The sequence below is a fragment of the Haliaeetus albicilla genome, chromosome 26, assembly GCF_947461875.1.
Source record: "Haliaeetus albicilla chromosome 26, bHalAlb1.1, whole genome shotgun sequence".
Classification (NCBI taxonomy): domain Eukaryota; kingdom Metazoa; phylum Chordata; class Aves; order Accipitriformes; family Accipitridae; genus Haliaeetus; species Haliaeetus albicilla.
This window is the reverse complement of record NC_091508.1, coordinates 17115304-17134314: the sequence shown is the minus strand read 5'-3', so window position 1 is coordinate 17134314 and position 19011 is coordinate 17115304. Positions and strand designations below refer to the sequence as shown.

General features: G+C 64.5%; 2 protein-coding genes across 3 annotated transcripts in view; both read right to left on the bottom strand.

Annotated features, from left to right (window-relative positions):
• ASS1 (argininosuccinate synthase 1) overlaps positions 1–5017 on the bottom strand; it is a 28888-nt gene extending 23871 nt beyond the window's left edge. Inside the window, exons 1-5 of one of the 2 annotated variants that reach the window (XM_069770603.1) lie at positions 4947–5017; positions 2672–2736; positions 1838–1949; positions 1308–1376; positions 828–1016 (exon numbers count right to left, since the gene is read on the bottom strand). In XM_069770603.1, coding sequence (XP_069626704.1) covers positions 828–1016; positions 1308–1376; positions 1838–1945 — 366 coding nt within the window. In that variant the 5' untranslated portion in view covers positions 1946–1949; positions 2672–2736; positions 4947–5017. The remainder of the gene's footprint in view (positions 1–827; positions 1017–1307; positions 1377–1837; positions 1950–2671; positions 2737–4946) is intronic. The other variant, XM_069770605.1, reaches the window with a different exon arrangement.
• Positions 5018–6014: 997 nt separating this feature from the next.
• HMCN2 (hemicentin 2) overlaps positions 6015–19011 on the bottom strand; it is a 38723-nt gene continuing 25726 nt past the window's right edge. Inside the window, exons 49-83 of the mRNA XM_069770602.1 lie at positions 18819–18950; positions 18171–18314; positions 17910–18069; positions 17406–17530; positions 17139–17322; positions 16857–16954; positions 16267–16539; positions 15977–16167; positions 15822–15903; positions 15403–15539; positions 15135–15276; positions 14770–14917; positions 14386–14513; positions 14101–14257; positions 13862–13983; positions 13454–13618; positions 13257–13364; positions 13033–13167; positions 12604–12738; positions 12289–12479; positions 11728–11941; positions 11405–11539; positions 11144–11334; positions 10975–11056; positions 10557–10826; positions 9627–9776; positions 9299–9436; positions 9020–9141; positions 8679–8916; positions 8484–8546; positions 8254–8382; positions 7829–8134; positions 7466–7585; positions 7047–7173; positions 6015–6924 (exon numbers count right to left, since the gene is read on the bottom strand). Coding sequence (XP_069626703.1) covers positions 6582–6924; positions 7047–7173; positions 7466–7585; positions 7829–8134; positions 8254–8382; positions 8484–8546; positions 8679–8916; positions 9020–9141; positions 9299–9436; positions 9627–9776; positions 10557–10826; positions 10975–11056; positions 11144–11334; positions 11405–11539; positions 11728–11941; positions 12289–12479; positions 12604–12738; positions 13033–13167; positions 13257–13364; positions 13454–13618; positions 13862–13983; positions 14101–14257; positions 14386–14513; positions 14770–14917; positions 15135–15276; positions 15403–15539; positions 15822–15903; positions 15977–16167; positions 16267–16539; positions 16857–16954; positions 17139–17322; positions 17406–17530; positions 17910–18069; positions 18171–18314; positions 18819–18950 — 5585 coding nt within the window. The 3' untranslated portion in view covers positions 6015–6581. The remainder of the gene's footprint in view (positions 6925–7046; positions 7174–7465; positions 7586–7828; positions 8135–8253; positions 8383–8483; positions 8547–8678; positions 8917–9019; positions 9142–9298; positions 9437–9626; positions 9777–10556; positions 10827–10974; positions 11057–11143; positions 11335–11404; positions 11540–11727; positions 11942–12288; positions 12480–12603; positions 12739–13032; positions 13168–13256; positions 13365–13453; positions 13619–13861; positions 13984–14100; positions 14258–14385; positions 14514–14769; positions 14918–15134; positions 15277–15402; positions 15540–15821; positions 15904–15976; positions 16168–16266; positions 16540–16856; positions 16955–17138; positions 17323–17405; positions 17531–17909; positions 18070–18170; positions 18315–18818; positions 18951–19011) is intronic.

Sequence of the window (19011 nt, the reverse complement as noted above, 5' to 3'; positions counted from 1 at the left end):
CAGGGTCCTCCACCATAGCTGGGGACACCCAAACCCAGCCCCTCTCACTGACACCCCTCCAGGTGGGCACCTCGCTTTTGCCCCTAGACCGAGACGGACACGGTCTGTACTTTGGGTCCCAGTGGGATGGGATGGAGGGGGCATCCGGCAGGTCCTGGGTGCACGCACAGCACCCAAAAAGCCCCCCCAGAAGCCTTTGGTGACAGTGCCACCCTGCCCCAGGTGTCCCCGCACCGGGCTGGGCAGTGTGCGGGCGGGGGCTGGAGGTGACAGGGGGGGACCCACGGTCACGTCTCGCAGGTCCCACGTCCCGTCGTCGTCCCCCCACGCTCCCCGTGGAGGATTGCCCCTCTCTGGGCAGGGGCTGGCCCCGAGCGTCCTTTCCACGGTCTCTGGCTGCCTCTAGTGGCAAAGTGTCCTCCCTGCGGCCAGCGGCGACAGGGACAGCCGGGGATGGGGACAGGGATGGGGACAGCCGCAGCCTGACCAGGGTGCCCCAAAACTCAGCCCCAGCCGGCTCCTGACCCGGGCAGCCCCTGTCCGTAGCAGTTTTTAGAAAGCTGCTGCTGAAAGTGTGTGTGTGTGGGGGGGGCTGGCTGTGATCCGAGCCTTCCCGGCAGGGAGAGGGAACCGAAATTAGGCACAGAAATCCCAGAAGCGAGAAGGAAGTGTTGAAACATGGTTGGGCTTTGCACAGCCCCACAGAGCACCCAAAAAACACCCGGTGCACTCCTCCTGGCACCCAGAGCTTAGCCAACAGACTGACCGGGTTCCCCCCCACAAGCACCCCATGCCATCCCTGCCCCAGTGCCCCCGTTCTCCCTCACCTTGCCGGTGGCCCCGTGGGCAACATACTGGGCTCCTTCCCGCTGGGCGATCTCCACCAGCTTGCGGGCGATGCAGGGCCGTGCCAGTGCTGTGCCCAGCAGGTACCGGTCCTCGTAGAGAGCGTTGGCCTGCACAGCCGGCCAGATGAATTCCTCCACGAACTCCTTGCTGATGTCCTCAATGTAAACCTGCCAGGATGGAGGAAACCTTATCATGGGAGGGGGACTGGGGCGGGGGGGGAATCCCACTCCTGTGGGGTTTTGGGGACGGTGCAGTGAAGGGTACCTTCACCTCCCCTTTCCTAGATGCTGCTGAAAAGCTTTGATGCAAAATCTCTGGGAAAGAAATTCCTCACTGGCACTGTCCTGCTCCCCCCAGCCCCAGCCATGGTGTGTACGAGACCCCAAGGCTCAACCCCACGGCGGGGAGCACGGGGAGCTCAGAGCCCCATGGGTATGGGAAGGGAGGGACACCGTTACCTTCTTGGCCCCCAGTGCCAGCGCTTTCTTTCGTGCTGCCTCAAAATCTTCTTTCTGCCCGATGTTGGCCTGGAAGGGGGAAAAAAACCAGACTGAGTTTGAAAGGAGACCACAAAACCCAGTGCAAGCCCAGCCCAGCTTGGGGCATCGTGCACGGCATGGTAGAGCCTGTGCTGGCGAGGCTTGAGGCCACCCAGGACAGGCAGGAGGGGGGGTCCCCCCCAAGACAGCATACCTTAGGGCCATATCTCCCTCTGCAAAGCCCCGTGACTCTGCCCCGATGCACTGTCCTCATTAGGGGAGGATCATTTGCTGGCAGGGACAGGCTGTGCCACACAGGGCTGGCAGCTCAGCAGAGCAGCACCCGGGCTGGGCGATGGTTAACCAGCGAGAGCAGGGTCACCACCATGGCCAGACACACACCAGGACCCCCATCATCCACCCAGGTCCCCAGACCCGTGGTCCAGCGTCCCCTCCATCCCCAGCCCCCGGGGAAGGGTCCATGCGGCAGGGCTCGGCACGGAGCTCACCAGGTAGGCGACAACGTCGTAGCCCTGCTCCTTCAGCCACACCAGGATGCAGGAGGTGTCGAGGCCGCCGCTGTAGGCGAGGACCACCGTGCCCTTGGGCTGAGCCATGGTGCTGACAAAGCAAAGGAAAAGGAGTTCACGATGGCCCCAGCCCCTGCCCTTGCTCAGTGCAGGGATGCTGCAGCCATCAGCCGTGATACCCTCCCCCGTGTCCCTGAACTGGCCACGGGGCCGTCACGGTCCAAACGGGTGCTGGAGCATTCTAGGCAACACAAACATCATCCAGGGAATGAATAACCAGGAGGCAAGAAGCAAAGCTCACGGCAAACTAAACACTCAGGGCTGGTAGTGGTTGAGTCGGTAGAGGAGCATGTGGTGGAGCTGCCGGTACCGGGACAAGCTCTTCACTTAAAACACAGGCTCCCAATGCTGCTCTCATTCATGGGCAGCGAGAGATGCTGCCATCAGGTGCTGGGTGCTCCTGTGAGACCAGGGCCGTGGGCAGCACACGAAGCCGGGCTGTGCTTAGCCCAGGTCTGGCTGAGCCCCCTCTTCTGCTGGGAGCTCCAGGCTGGGAACAGCGAGCAGCAGGCGGCACAGGAGGGGACACGCCACCGCATCAGGAGGGATCAACTGGACCAAGAGCCCTTCCCAGGGCTGCAAGGAGCAAAGGGGAGGGCTGGGGGCTGGAGGAAAAGCCATGGCACCATGGCCACATCAGGGCTGCAGCTCCCAGCCAAGGAGGACACCCTGCCCGCCTGCCGGCCGGTGCACCCTGCAGCAGCCGAGGCATGGAGGAGGCTGGGGCAGCCATCAGAGCCACTTCGCTCTTACCTTTGCTCCACGCAGCTCTCGCTCTGGCAACCCTGGCGCAGCCTGCTCCACTTTCTGCAAGCGCCCTGCAATGCCGAGGGTCCGGGACTCAGACACAGGCACGCGGCTGTGGCGGAGATGCAGCCCGATGCTTTGCCCGGGCACGACCCGGCTCGTCGCGGCCCTACGCCAAGGACCGGTGCGGAGGAGCTGCGGCGGCAGACAGGCACAGCCACCCACCGGCTCTGCCCCAAGCGCCCGCCAGCACTGCTGGGTGTGCGATCACTGCAGGGCTGGGGTGCTCGGCAGCATCCCCCGGAGCCCAGCCCAACCCCTAGTCTAATTAATGCTTATTGGGCATTTGTCCTAATTATGCTGCCCCGTGTTTCCTGCCAGCATGAAACACCCATGTGGGGATTCAGTGCCTCTCACCCTTCGGTTAAGGTTATCGAGGTCTTCTGCCAGCGACAGGAGACGGTGAAGGACGCAGCATCCCGGAGCTCAGGGGCGGGGATGGGGGTCCCGCTGCGGGAAGGGTCTCGGGGCTGTCCCCGCAGTCCCCGAGCAGGGCTGTGAATCCCAGGGCCTCACGAAGAGGCGATGCCAGCTGACCCTTGGCCGGGGACGGCAGACAGCAGAGCCGGCCAAATCCTGTCCTGAGCAACTTTCATGCTGCTGCTGCCAAGTCAGCACAATCCCGCTCCTGTTTTTGCAGGGGGGGGAAGGTGCTGTGCCGAGCTCCTCCAGGCTGGTCCACCCAGCACCTTCCACAGCGGGATGCGGTTACACCGGGGTGTGCCTCGGCACCCTGGTCCTGCCAGCACCAGTGACCCATGGGGCATGGCTTGGGGCCCGCCCAGGTGCAGGATCTGGCCTGCTGCTGCTCGTTTCTCACTGAAGAGCAAAGGGGTCTGGCAGCCCAGTAACCACGATTCGGTTCCCTGAGCCTGCCTGCACCTGTCCGGCTGCCTGCGCAGGCGGTGCAGGCAGCACCCAGCGCCCAGGCTTGTGCAACCAGCATTTCCCTACCCTCAGGGCCCCACGGGTGTGCTGAGCTGGGCCCCTGCCCCGGGGAGGCTCAGCCGTTCCCTCCCTTACCAGGGCATTTACAGGAAGGCAGTCGCAGTTCCCGAAAGGACCCAGCCCAAGCATGACGCTGCACCTGTGGCTCCTTGCTGGGCAAATCCCCTCCTTTACACCCAAAACCCATCCCCGCTGCGGCCGCCAGCATCGCTGTCGCAGCTCCCAGCCTGACTAAGCGCCTCTGAGACCGGGCACGCTCGCTTCACGAGTGACCCGGCAGCAGGTTAGAGGAAACGTCTCCAACTTTTGCCTGCTCAGACACATTACGCTGCCCACGCCATGCCCAAGGGACCTGGGGCACCACCTTGCCCTGAGGTTCCATCCTGCACCCCGGGAACGGTGCGGGGCCACCAGCATTTCCAGCTCAGGAAATGGGGCTCGTGCCAAGCCCGCCTGCCCAGGAAGGGAGAGCCCCAAAGTTTTGGCGTTTGGTGGTAATAAATCAGAGCAAATAAAGCTCAGCGAAGGGGAATGTGGCGAGACTTTCTCAGCCCTGATTATTATTCTGTAGCAATTTCCGTGAATTGGGGCAGGGTTTTTACCAGAGCAACTCTGCCTGCTCTGCTCAGCAGGAACATTGTGTTTTTGTTTTTAAAAACAAGGAAAAAAAAAGGGGGGGGGAGAATAAAAAGCTTGAAACTTTGGTAAGGAGAGGAACCACGGTCACCAGCCAGGCTGGAAGAACAACCTCTGCTCCGGCAAGTGTTGCCTACGGGCCAGGATGGGGCAGGCAGCAGGGACAGGCAGCACGGGCAGGTTCCCCAGGGGTTCCTGCAGCAGAAGCATGTGGGGATGCGCTTACTGGTGCTGGGGTTTGCCTCAGCACTGCTTCTCCATCCCGTGGGGGGTCCCATCCTGCCTCTCAGCATCCCCAGAGCAGAGCAGAGAGGGCACAGGGTGGTGTCGGCCGAGGTGCCAGCTCCCCTCCCTGGGGGTGCCCAAGGGGACGCCTCAGGGAGATGGGACTCAGTTAGAACCCCCACCCCAAAACCGAGCTAGAAAGGGCTTGACTACAGCCTGCACCTCCCAGCGCTGGGAAGGGACTGGGACCCCACTGCCCCGCTCCTGCAGGGACCAGCAAGCCCTTCTCCAGCACCCAGGGGTGAGGGAGACCCACGGGGGGGGTGGAAAGGGGACAGCCAGGGACAGAGGGGACAAGTCCCCCAAGGCAAAGGGCACCCTCCCCCCCCCCCCATGCCATGTCCACACTCACCCACTCCCTGGCTGCCCTCAGCGCTGCGGTCCGGTGCCTGGAGCATCCTCCTCCTCTTCCTCCTCCTCCCTTATAGCCAGGCGTGGGCAGGCGGAGCTGCCACAGGACTGTCCCCTCCGTGGGCACCGTCCCCCGGGGAGGCCCTGCCCTCAGCCTGCCCGCAGGGCTCACGGGCAGAAAACGGGGGGGCTCAGCTCGCACCCCAAGCTGGGATGGAGAGTGTGCCCGGCCAGAACCGCTGCACGGCTGCGCTAGGTGCTGTCACCCACCCGTGTCCCCCCACTCCTGTCCTCCTTATCGGCCTCCACGGAGCACCGAGGGGTGGGAAAATGGGGGGGGGGCAGAGGGGAGACGGTGCCTGGCTGCTTTGTGATCACCCCACTTTGCTGCCCGGCCCAGCGTTGACAGGGGAAGGTTGAATTTCTTTGAAACCCCAGGAGATGGCAAAGCTGGAAGTTGGGAGCTGCTGCCCCCCTGGGGAGCCCGGGTGGGCAGGAGGGGATGGGGCAAAACCACCTTTTCCCTTTGCATGTGCCCAGGGGACACCAGAGCAGCCGCAGACCTGGCCTTGGGGGGGACGGGAAACCCCTAATCCAAAGGACAGAGACTTTCGGGGGTGTCTGAGTGCTCCTACATCTTTGCAGTAAAGAGCAAGCTCGGGTGATGGGCTCCAACCGCGGCACCCTCACCTGGGTGCGCAGCCATCACCAGACCCGACAGCCCAAACCTGGGGACGTGCGGGCTCAGGTCCTCGGGGCCAGCACCCCCAGCCCCTCCAGCCAGTGCTGTGGAATAGGACTGAAATGGCTTTTTGGGAACAGCCTCCACCAATACCATATGCAGAGAGGCCGCATCCTGTTCTTGCTGACCGAGGGACCTGACGCTGGGGCAGGATTGGACCTTCAGATGCCGGACATTGGCCCTCCGGAGTTGCCACATCCAGACAATCTCCCTTTTATGGTCCAAGGCCATGCAGAGAGGTGCCTAAAGCCCTGGGAAGTCAGGGCTGCTGCTGGGGGAGCCCCCTCCCACACACTGAAGGAAACTGCTTTCTTCAGGCACGGCTGATATTTAGCCACAAAACACCTTTATTTGGAACAAAACCATAAATAAATAAGTACGCACAGAAACCAAGTGGATTTAAAAAAAAAAAAAAATTGAACACAAGGCTATTTCGATTTAATATGTGATAAATGCCAGGGTGCCCTGCGCCCTCCCCAGCCTGGAGGATCACACCCTGCACCCCAGTGGGGCCCTCACTGGCTGCTGTCACCCTGCTCATCCCCCCCCAACCTAACCCGGGGGCTAATTGCAGCCAAGGCCATCAAGAGCTGTGTTTGCTCCAGGGCTGCCGGTGCGAATTGCGTGGTTGCAACAAAACCTGATTGCGAGAGGCTGGCGGGACATCTTGTGATGCCCTGGCGGGACATCTTGTGATGCCCAGGACCTTGCTGAGTCAGGGACTGGCCCCAGGTGAAGGCAATGCAGGCAGGGGCTGCTGGGGGGGAAAGGGGGGTCCAGGGGGGAGAGGAATGGTGCAAGCTCAGCTCTCCTTGAACCATGTTCCCCCACTGGTGTGGCGATGAGGGACAGGAGGAGATATGACCCCGCGTCCCCTCCTGTCCCTTGGCTCTGTCAGTAGGGGTAAGGCGAGATGGAGATGAGAAGGAGGAAGATGCTGGGAGCCCGCTGCCCACCCGGGACCAGCGCCTGCACCTTGAGGCGGTGGGTGCCGGGGTCCCGCAGCGGGCGCAGGGTGGAGATGATGCCACGGCCCTGCTCGGTGCGGAGGATGAAGGGGCTGCCAGGCTCCCGCTCCAGCAGCGTGAAGACGGGGCGGTGGCGGAGGGCAGCGCCCGGGGCGAGGTGTACCACGTCGCGGCCGGCAGCGATGCCGAGGGGCAGCGTGAGTAGCTGGTACCGCAGAGTGGGGGGACCAGCCGAGCCACAGTCTGGGGTGCAGCGACCGACACACACCCTGCACGAGAGCAGGCGGGGGATGCGGGATGCGACAGAGTGTCAGGAACGGCCGGGACACCTGGGTCCACGGTCCCATGAGGAGTGCGAGGTGGGCACCCCCAGCCCCGCAGAGTGACTCACCCGGGGCTGGAGCCTCTCCGGTACCCGGCCGGGCATGGCGCATCCACGCAGTGGGCGCCTCCACGGGTGTTGAAGCACATCTGGTTTGAGCCACACTGGATTGTGCCCTCCGTGCACTCATCCATGTCTGCAGGCAGAGAGGGGACAGGTCTGAGGGTGCCGGGGTGCCCATTCACCCCAGGCTGCGATGCCCACATCTTCCCAGCCCCTGCCTGGGGCCTCAAGATACTGGGGCAGCGAGACAAAAGCAGCCAGGCTTGGCAGTGTGCTGAGCCTGGGAACAACCCTCCTCCAGAACAAGAAAGACTTGTGGCCCCAAAGGGATGACATCCAGGGCACCGTGGGGACTGGGTTCACACCCCAAGGAACGCAAGCATCCCGCCAGGGTAGGGGCAACCCCCCGGCACCCCCACACTGACCGTGGCAGGTCTTCCTGTTGGGCAGAAGCCGGTAGCCAGGGGGGCAGATGCAGCGGTAGCTGCCCAGGCTGTTCCTGCATTTGTGCTGGCACTGGTTTGGCATCTGGCACTCGTCAAGGTCTGCAGGGTGAGAGGGGTGAAGGCAAGTTGGGAAGCATTGGTCCCCTCCGGTGCCCGCCGCCCTGGGGCAGCCTGGCTCTCGCCTCCCCTTCCCAGCACAGCCAAGCCCAGGGAGACCCCGACCCTGCAAACAGGGGTACAAACAAAATGGGGGGACAGGGCAGCAACGGGCACAGGAGCTGCCTTTTAGGCACAAAGCGGCCTCCAAACTCCCTGCAAAGCCCTTCCCCGATGCACACTCACCGGTGCAGGTGCCATTCCTCTTGACAAAGCCCGTGGGGCAGGGGGGGTCCCGGGCACCCAGCCCCGCAGCCTTCGCCACGCGGCGGAGGGCGAGCTGAGTGTAGAAGGATCGTCCCCGCAGGTGGGGACGCAGGGGGGGGTCCCGGGGTGTGCTGCTCATTGTGCCCCCTCCATCCGCCCCCGCTGTGCCACAGTCTCCGCCTGGCAGCAGGGTCCCGCCGGGGGGGCACAGGCACTCATAGGAGCCCCGCAGGTTGCGACACCCAAAGGCACACGGTGGAGGAACCTGCAGGCACTCATTCACATCTGGTGGAGGAAAGAGATGGAGACTTGCAGCTGGATGGGGAAACTGAGGCTGGAGCAGGGCAGGGGAGCGACCGTGGCCTTGTGCCCAAGGATGTGTCCCCTGAGACCCCAGCTCGTACCCAAGCATGGCCAGCCAGTACCCAGTGAGTGGTAGCCAGGAGGGCAGGCACAGCGATAGGTCCCTGCAGCGTTCTGGCAGAGCTGGTTGTAGCGGCAGGCGTGGGACCCCTCGGCACATTCGTCGATATCTGGGGAGCAGAGAGGGGACGGGGTTGGGGGGACGGGGAGGCGGCACCACGCAGCAGGTGCCCCTCGCCATCCTCGTGCCCCCCTGGGGAAGAGTCCGTACCAACGCAGTACTGCTGCCCAGGGCCCAGCATGAATCCCAGTGGGCACTGGTCACCATCGGCCCCTGGGAATCAAGCAGAGATGATGAGAAGGGACACGTCACTGCAGGGATGTGACCTGTGCACCCTTAAAGCCACCCAGGACCGACAAGGGATCCCGGCGTCTCCATCCCCATCCCTTGGAATCCCCTTGTTACCCGCGTCAAGCGAGGCACGGAGCTGGAAGCTGAGCTCCTCCGAGGCCGGGTTGTAGGAGGCTTTGATGGCACTGGTCCGCACATGCTGCACCCATGGGGACTGCGGACCCGTGGGGGGGTCATACACGATGGTGTGACTGCAGCGGGCACGGATGACGTGCCCGTCCCGCAGGAAGCTCTGCACCGAGCTCCCCGAGAGCCGCCCCGCGCCCGTCTGCATGTAGCGCTCACTGAAGTCCTGGGGAGAGGCAGGGAGGGGGGGTCAGGCCACAGACACCCCCCCACCCAAGCTCCCAGCATGGGAGTCGTGGCCCCACAGGGAGAACGGGCAGAAGCGGCACCTGCAGCAGCACCGCGGCCTCGCCGATGCTCTCCGGCACGGAGCCACTGATCACGCTGTCCAGCAGCAGAGCACCAGCGGCATCCATGCCCCGGGCGAGGTGGGTGACCCGCAGGAGCTCCCCTGCCGGGGATGGGGGGCAAAAAGGTGAGCAGAAGCCCATGGCACCCCCAAACGCAGCTTCATCTCTGGCTGTGAAGCTCAGGTGTATGGGGGAGATGGAAGCTGAGCCAGGCAGGACCAGGATCCGCAGCCCCCAACACACCCTGGCATCCCTCACCTGTGGCAAACTCCAGCTGCGACTCGTGCTGGAAGGTGCCCCGGGTGAGCAGGAACCCACTCCGGGCCCCCCCGCCGGCGTGCGCCAAGGACCAGTAAATGGGTGCAATGATGGTGACCAGTACCTGCATCAGCGGCCCTGGGGGTGAGGGAGAAAAGATGCCAGAATGCTCCTAAGGGGGCACCCAGCCCTCCCCAACCACCCTGGCCCCCATCGCCCATGGGGCACAACACAGATTTGGCGTGCAGAATTTGGGGAAAAATCTTTCCCCGCAGCTTTTCACCTGATAGAGGTCAAAATCCTCCCTGGGGCGAGGGTGACTACCTACCGACGGTGGGTGGGATGCTGCCGATGCTGCTCTGAACGGTGACGGTGCTGGAGTGCGGGTCATCCAGCACACTGGCATCAAGGGAGGTGACACCAAGCTCGTGGGCGTTGATGACTCCACCGAGGCTGCCCCGCACCCGGCGCGGCTCCCCTGGGGCGAAAAGGACAGGGGCAGTGGCGCTGGGGCTGCTATCCCATAGGAAAGCGGTGTGCTTCCCTGTCTTCCCTCTCAATAATTTGTGTGTCGAGAAAAATCTCATTTTGTGGACGTGAAGGCAGCCAGAACAAGGCAGGCAGCATCCCTACCTGGCTGCAAGCACGGCCCCCAAAGACGCCATGGATCCGGGCAGCACATTGACGGGGGATGCTGGAGCGTGGCCCCATGCCTTGCGCACACTGACGTGCACCAACACTTCCCAAACCCTGCTCTGTATCAACCCCCATCATCCTGGCCACAGCCCCAAGATTGTGTTTGCTTCTCCTCTGGTGTGTCTGGCAGCAAAATGCCAGCAGCCACGCAGGGGGCACGCAGGGCACCCGGCGCTTCCTACGCGTTGCTGGCCAGCCTGGCCCTCTGCTTCCTGAGAAACACTGGGAGAGAGCGTGCCTGTGCATTTAGCAGAGCCCCTGGGAAATGGGAATTTAATCACGGGCAGCAAATGCAGGAAGGCTGAGGAAAGGTGAGCGGGGGCGCAGGCTAGCACATGGCGGCTGCTCGTGCAAAGGTTTGTCTGGGCTCAGACCTTCACATGAGCAGCCGAAGAGAGGGCAAACTAAAGTGTGAATCAAGCGGTTTCGAGCAAGCGAGGAAAGGCAATATCCCTCCAAACCACTGTGTAGGAGGTCTTACCCCAGAGTCTAACGGTGCTGTGGGCAGCCCCGGCCCCTCAAGCCAGCCAGAAGCCCCCTAAGCCCCGGGGCGGACACCCACCTTGGACGGCCAGGGAGGCATGGGCGACGGCGGACCCCAGGACGTTGCGAGCGAGGCAGGAGTAGCTGCCGGCATCCCGGCTGCTGACGGCGGGCAGGACCAGCGTGGCGTTGGGCAGGACGCGGGCGCGGGGACCCTCGGGCAGCGGTTGTCCATCCCGCCGCCACTCCACAGAGGGGGTGGGCTCCCCCGACACGGCACAGTGCAGCAGCGCCCGCTGCCCGGCGCGCACCACCGCCGCTCGTGGTGTCACCGCCACCGCGGGGGCACCTGGGCAGGGAGAGGGATGCGGGCAGTTGCCGCAGCATCCCAGCGGCACTGGGACCGTTCCCCAGGGGTCGGGGGTGGTCCGGGGGGCTGAGGGGTGACCTGATTTGCAGTCACTCAAAAGAAGGGTGCAAAGAGGGGTAGCACTCACTCTGCAGGGCCAAGGTGACAACCTTCGCCGCCATGCCCACATCGTTCTCTGCCACACATCGGTAGTGCCCCGTGTCGGTGCTCTAGCAGTATCAATAGCATTAGCACAGCGCCTGGCTTTGCCACGAAAGCTCCCCAAAATGTACCGGCAGCCCCCAGGCCCCACTCACCCCCGTGGCACGGATGGCCAGGGAGCCGTTCTGCAGCTGGCGCAGGCGCCCGGTGGCTACCACCGGCACCCCGTCCTTGCTCCAGCGGACAAGGGGCACGGGGTGGCCCCGGGCATCACAGTCAAGGAGGGTATCACCCCCGGGGTGCTCCACCTGGTAGGTGCTGGGGTCCCCCTGGATGATGGGTGCCTCTGGGAAAGGGAGAAGAATGGTAGAGGAGGGGGGCTGGCCCGGCACCCTGTTTTCCCTGCCGGCACCTACCTCTGATGGAGATGAAGGCGGTGGCCCTGATGGCACCGGCGCTGTTCTCGGCATGGCAGACATAGGTCCCGCTGTCGGCGCGGGTGACTGCCTCCCGCCGCAGGGTGCTCCAGCCGCTCTGCCCCGACACACCGTCTGCAGGGTGCAAACCCCCCAAAAAGCATGCTTGGGGACAAGCTGGTTATAACCCCGCACAACCAGACATGCTGGCACCCCGGGGACCCCGAAAGGTGGAACAAGGACTGGGTTGGCACCAGGATCATGTCCTCCCCGCTGGCTCAGCATCCTTTGCCCCCTGCCCGGGCGCAGAACTGCCCACGTACCAGCGATGCGGTGCCCGTTGACCGTCCAGAAGACGCGGGGCTGGGGGCTGCCCGCGGCGGCACACACCAGCTCCAGCCTCTCGCCCCAGCTCAGGGTGACGTCTCTGGGCAGGCGGGTAAAGGTGGGCAGGGTGTGGATGGAGAGGGAGAGCTGGCGGACAGCCCTTCCAGCCGAGTTCACCGCAGTGCAGGAATAGCTCCCGGCATCCCCTTCCTGCAGGGGGAAAGGGGAGGATGAGAGGGGGACAGCTTGGATCTGGGGTCCAGCTGCAACTCTGGCTCACTGGGCTATGGCTCTGCTGGCTGTTGTGCACCCAAAAAGCCACGGCTTGGCCACAGTCACTTTTTCCAGCCCACGTTAGCAAACCCACACTGCCCCGACCCGCCAGCCTGTTGCAAACTACTGCACAGGGCTCTCCCTCTGCCAAATATTTTTGAAAGCAGCCAGGGACGTGGCAGGGCGCAGAACAACCTGGCTTTTCTTTTCTACAGCAAAAGACACTTGTTTCTCAGCTCTCCGACCTTACAGCTAGCTTGGCTGCAGGAGGGGATGGTGCTCACCTGGACATCCCGGAGCAGCAGCTCCCCGGAGGGCAGGATGGTGGCCTTCCCCCCGCCGCCCCGCACCGGGGCTCCCTCCCGGCTCCAGGACACACGAGGTTCGGGAATGCCGCGGGCAGCACAGGGCAGCAACACCTCCAGCCCCTCCAGGACAGCCAGCTCCGCCGGGCCGGCCACGATGACGGGGGGCACTGGATGGGGCAAGGAGAACAAGGACTTGCTCACGCCTTGACGGCCGCGTTTCACTGCGAGGTGCCGGGGAAGGAGCCGAGCGGAGGAGAGGGCGAGGTGCTGGGGCCCCGGTTGCTGCCTTACCTTGCACGATCAGCCTGGTCCTCCCCGCAGCGGTGCCTGAGGGGTTGCGAGCCACGCACAGGTAGGTGCCCGCGTCCCCTGGGGATGCCCGGAGGAGATGCAGCTGCCCGTTGGGGAGCACCTTCAGCCCGGGCCCTGCGGGGATGGGCAGGAATGAAGGGCAGGATGGGGCAGCGCAGCCGTGCTGGGGAGTGGGTGGACGGTGCGCAGGGACTGCTTCCCCTGCCAAAGTGCCTTTTTCTTGGGAGTCCCCGGGGAATGGCTCCGCCAGCTGCCACGCTCACCTTGGACGGCAGCCGGGAGCCAGGAGGACCCATGCACAGTGCCACCCAGCACCCTGCTGGGATGCCTACAACCCCCAAATCTCCCCCCATGCAAAGGCTGGCAGGCAGCACGGGCTCTGCCAGCCTCCAGCGGGCTCCCGCTCACCTCCGGCAACGCCGACACCGTCCTTCTGCCAGGTGACCTCCGGCCGGGGGACCCCAGTCACCTCGCAGGCCAGCACCGCGCTGGCGTTGACCATCACCATCACCATGCCAGGCAAGGGCTTCAAGGCGGGGGGCTCTGCGGGCGGCAGGGAAGCGTTGCCCACCGGGGGTCCCCCAAGTTGGGCCAAAGGGGCAGGGAGCGGGACCGCTGGGAGCCGCGCGTACCGTGCACCGCGAGGCGGAGGTGTTTTCGGGCCGTGCCAGCGACGCTCCTTGCTGTGCAGGTGTAGCGGCCGGCATGTGCAGGCAGCGCCTGCCTGATCTCCAGGGCCCCTGGGAAGACAGCAGGCAGTGGGGAGGCAACGGGAGGGCTGGCGGGGACCCACCGCCCTGCTGGGGGCCACACTGGCCTGTGCCCCTACCTGTGGGCAGGACACGGTAGCCCCCTCCTCGGCTGCCCAGCTGAGCCCCCTCCTTGCTCCATGACACCGTGGGGGGGGGCACGCCGGAGGCGTAGCAGGTGAGGACCGCGGGGGACAGCCGGGCGACAACCACGTCCATAAGGTCATCGGCAATGGTGGGGGGCACTAGAAAGGCGAGGGAGGGAGGTGAGCGGGGCTGCGTGGCAAATGCTGAAGAGGATTCTATCCCCGTGCACACGGGCACAGGTATTTCTATTTCTTTTTCCCCTCTTGCCCACCCCCGTGCCCAGTCCTCAAGAGGGGACCCAACCCCGTGGGGGGCTGGAGCACCCCCACATCACCACCCAAGGTGGTGACAGACCCTGGGAAAGCCACTCTCAGCAAGACTCACGGCCCCCAGGAGCTCACCGTGGACGGACACGAGGAAGACCTTGCGTGCCTCTCCGGCGGCACTGGTGGCGATGCACTCGAACCGCCCCTCGTCCCGGGGACCAGGGCTGGTGATGAGCAGTGACCCTGAGGACTGCAAGCTGTGTGGGCAGAGCATGCCTCGGGGTCAGCCCGCCCCATGGGGAGCAGCGAGAGAAGGCAAACCCCACGTTATGGTGGGACCCTTCGGTGGGCGAGGTGGCCGGTGCTGCAGGTACCTGTAGGCGCCGGGTGGGAGATGTGGGTTCAGGGGGCGGCCATCCTTCTCCCACCTGATGTGGGGCTCTGGGGATCCCCAGGCATCACAGCCCAGCGTGGCCGGCTGCTGAGCCAGCAGGGTGAGGTTGAAGGGCCCGGGGATGATGGAAGGAGGGACTGCAGAAGGGCATGGCAGGTGATAAGCAGAGGACAGCAGCACATCGTTGCACCGATGACAGCAGCCCAGCAGCAGTAGGTTGCAGAGGGGTGAGCCCAGGAGGGATCTGTCTGGCTCTTCTGCTTACCCAGCACATGGAGGTCCAGGCCTTGCCAGTCGGAACCGGCAGGGCTGGATGCCATGCAGAGGTAATAGCCCGAATCCTGGACCTGAACGGGGTCGATTTGCAGGGAGCCGCCTGGCAGGAGCTGCAGCCTGGGGAGGGAGAGCAAGGGAGCCCCGTGGGGGCTCTGCGCGGCCGGGCTGCAACGCACAGGGACAGGGAAGGTGGCAAATGCCATTGCAGCCACACGTGGCACGTGTCTGCTGAGCTGGTGTGGGGACAGACCGCAGCTCTTCATGGAGGGACAGTGCTGTCTCTGCTCCAGGCACGCCAAAACTCCTACTGATGTGGAGGGCGGCGTGATCGGAGACCCAGGTCTTGGTGTCGCCAACCCGCAAAGCCTCGTACCTGTTGCTCCCGTGAAGGGGCAGGAGCCGTCCGTCCTTCCGCCACGTCACCCGGGGCACGGGCCACCCCTCCGCCCGGCATGGCAGCACCGCCGAGCCGTTCAGCAGCGCCCTCGCCTCCTCGGGGCCCGGCTGGATCTCTGGGGCCACTGCGGCAGCACCCGACCGGCACCGCAGAAAGTCGGAGACAGGGCTCAGGGGATGGATAACGTCAGCCCAGACCAGCACTGGAGGCTGGGTACCATCCAACCCCACCTTCCCATTACCCTGACGGTAGGACACCCCATAATATTGCACATCCCTGAACTAACAGGGAAGGAGCTGGCACTCACCGCCAGCAAAGCCCCACGGCAGGGCGGCACTCACCGTGAACCTCCACCTGGACGCGCAGGCTGGTGTCCCCCAGCGCGTTGGTGGCCCTGCAGCCGTACTCCCCGCCGTCCGCCGGCCCCACGGCCTGGATCTGCAGGAACCGTCCCTCGGCCAGGACCTGCCTGCGGGCATCCCCCTAACAGCCCCGGGAGCCCCCGTCAGCAGCTTCCCCAGGCATCGCCCCCACCACGAGTCTAACGGGACTGGTGAAGGTGCATCCCAGTGCCTGCCCGTGCACCGTCCCAAGTCCCATCACACATACCCGCAGCGGGGACCCCTCCCAGTGCCACTCGATGTGGGGGGGTGGCACAGCATCCTCAGGGCACTCCAGGATGAGCTGCCCCCCTGCCACAGCGGTGATGCTGGGGGTCTCTCCAACACTCGCAATGCTGAGAGGTGCTGTGGGACACGTGCCAGGTGAGTCGGGGGTGGCACAGGGGTTGGACACCCCCATACCTGTCCCCATAAGTCATGCATAGACGCTCGCTCTGCAGGACCACCACGCTGTGCTCCAGACCCCTCTTTGGAGGCTTCCAGCCCCTACCGCTCTCCCCATCCACTCCCCAGCAATCCCAAGGAGGGACGCAGGGGATGCTCCAGCTCTCTGGTCCCCCAAAGCTCTGACCACCCTGCAGCACCCCTGCTAGCACCCTCCTCGCTGCACCACTGGGGACACGCTACCTTGGATGCTGACGTGGAAGCTCCTGCTGTCCTCTCCAGCAGGGCTACCAGCCAGGCAGGTGTACAAGCCAGCGTCGGCCACCTACATAAAGCCAGGAGAGGGAAAAATTGAGGCATGAAAACAAGATGCAGGTGGGGAGAAGAGGACCCCCTACCTTAGTGCTCTCGATGTGGAAGGTGCTCTCATTCCCAGATACAAGCCAGGGCCCTGCCAGCAGCCGTCCATCCTTCTCCCAGGTGACAGTGGGCACAGGGACACCCGTCACCACACACGCCAGCTCTAGCGGGGTGCCCACGGCGATGGATATCTCAGTGGGATGGGATGCAGCCTCAACACGGGGCGGCTCTGGAAGGCATACGGTGAGGCGGGTGGGCTCATCCCCTCGTTGCTCCCCCAAAATTGGCTAAGCTGCCCTCCCCAAATCCCCAGGGGGAAGACACGCACCCATCACCAGGAGGTGGAAGGTTTTGCTGGCCTCCCCAACCTCATTCGCTGCCAGGCAGGAGTACACCCCCGCGTCGGCCAGCCCCACGGCTGCCAGGCTCAGCCGTGGGCTGCCGGGCACTTGGTTGCTCCGCCGCCCCAGGGGCTCGCCATCCTTCAGCCAGGTCACTGCCGGTGCTGGGGACCCGGTGGCTTCGCAGCTGAAAGTGACATCGGAGCCCTCGGCCACCATCTGCTCCTCGCTGCTCGCGGGGCTCTCCAGGACGGGGGGCACTGGGGAAGGAGCGGTTCCCCTTAGTGGGGCCGTGGGAGCAAAGTTGGGTCCCCAGGCGCTGGGGACGGGTTTGGCAGTTCCCTGGGGTCTTGCAAGCACCCAGATGTGGCTCAGCCTCCCTGCAGGGTGCTCTGGGACTGCTTTCAGGCTGGTCCTGCCTTGCTTCATCCTCTCCGAGCCCACCCCCGTGGCCAAGGGACGGCTCAGGACCCCCCGTCAGAAACGGGGCCGCAAAGAACAACATGTGTTCTCCCAGCAAAACTAGTGCCCAGGTGCCCCCTGCTCTCTTCTCCCCAAATCCCTGGCTGCCTCGTACCTTGTATCTGCAGGACGAAGTTGCGATCGGCCACTCCTGCCCGGCTGGAGGCGATGCAGGTGTAGAGCCCGGCGTCAGAAACCTGTGCCTGGGAGATCCTACCCCATGGAGTGGGGCATGGAGGTAGGGAGCAGCCATCAGCTCCAGGTCTCCCCCCGCCCCCCAAGTTCTCCACACTGGGATGCAGCCACCTCAGGGTGCAGCCACGGCCATCCCAGCACACAAACCTGGGTACCAGCCCCAAAGCCTGCCACCCAGCATCACTCCAGGGTCGCTTCTTACCGAAGGACGTGCCCGGCCGAGAGCAGGGTGATGCGGGGGGACAGGCGCAGGGGCAGCCCATCCTTCAGCCAGCTCACGTGCAGGGGAGACGAGCCCCATGCCCGGCACTCCAGCGTCACCGCCGCGGACAGGATCCCACGGACCACCTCCGAGTCGTCGGCGCCTCTCTCGATGGTGGGGGGGACTGGGTGAGGGGACAGAGGGGCTGACGGGGCTGTGGGGGATGGGTAACCCTGGCACTACCCCACAGGACCCGGCCCCGCTCACCCAGCACGCTCAGCGTGTGCAGCCGTGCATCTTCGCCCACGCTATTTCGGGCCAGGCAGGTGTACGCCCCCGAGTCGGCGGCTTGGAGCCCCTCGAGGAGCAGGGAGCTGCCATCCGGGGACATCCTGCGCGGGGAGGACGGGACGGTGACCTGTGTGTCCGTCCCTAATGTGCCCATGGAGCAGAGATGCTCTGTGCTCAGTTGCAAGCCAAGCGGCAGGTTTTGGGCCATGCTGCAAGGCCAGGGCAGCAGCTGGGACCCTGCCAGGGTGACAGTGACCATGCCAGGCTGCAGCACCATCCAGGACACCAGGGCTTTACCCAGGATGATGTTCCCCAGCAAACAGCTCAGACGAGCATGTCCCAGCCCAAGCAGGGAGAGGGGGGAGAAGCAGCAGAGCTCAGCCTGCCTTGCACCGCTCTTCTGCACATGGGGAAACTGAGGCACAGATAGGGCTGTGCCATGGCTAGCCTGTGGGGTGGTCCGTCCCCCCCCAAACTCACCGGGCACGTGAAGGGGACTGCAGCCGCAGAGGCTGCCCGTCCTTCAGCCAGGAGATCTGGGGGGTGGGCTGCCCCTCCGCCCGACACTCCAGTCTCACTCCTCTGCCCTCCAGCACGCTGTGCTCACTGGGGACCCCCGCGCTGGCGATCCGGGGTGCCACTGCGCCAAGAAGAGCGGGAGGCTGAGGAAGAGAAGGGGGAGGAAGGCTCCCCTCCGAGGGAGAACCCGCAGGGACCCTTGCCACCTTGAGGAAGCCCTACCTCGCACCAGCACCATGAAGTCCTTGCGCATCTCGGTGCCCGCGCCCCGCGCCAGGCAAGTGTATCGGCCCTGGTGGAAGGGCTGGAGGGGGCTGAGGAGCAGCTGGCCCCCCCCAGACACCAGACCCCACTCTGGGCTGCTCTCTGTGAGGAGACGGGGTGAAGGAGGCTGCAGCAGTGCTCCTCTGCCAAGCCCTCCCCAGGCATGTGGTCATGCACCCCCCTTCCCACCCCCAGAACCCAGGTTTGGGGACATATTGTTAAAGCAGAGGTCAGGGCTCTGCAGAGCAGGGTGTTTGCACTGTGTGTTGCTGGAGCTTTTTAGGAGAAAAGAGCCACTGGTTTGGGGGTGAACCCCTGTCCCAGCAGGTACCCCACAGGGTGGTACCCAGAGAGCTCAGCCCCACATCCCTCTATCACATCCCGCGCCCACATCCCATTGCTTCAGCTTCAGAAACGAATCTGAGGCCTCTTAAAAACATGCAGGGAAAATGCCAGCCCCTTCATGCTCTGCCTCCTCCCCTGTGAGGCCCTGCGGGTCTCTTGCAGCGGGATGAGAAATGGAGAAACTGAGGCAGGACTGCTTCAGGTGGGGCAGCACCGAGGCTCAGGATGGCAGCCCGGCACAGCATCCCCCCGCGGACATACCCAGCGGGTTCCCATCCTTCAGCCAAGTGATGGCAGGCATGGGCACGCCAGTGATTTGGCAGGTCAGGACGAGGGGGCTCCCCATGTCGGCATCCAGCACCTCCTGCTCTGGGTCCTGGATGCCTGGGGGCTCTGAGGATGAGGAGCGGGGATGGGGTGTGTGAGCAAGAACACGCAGACTGGTGTGTGCCAT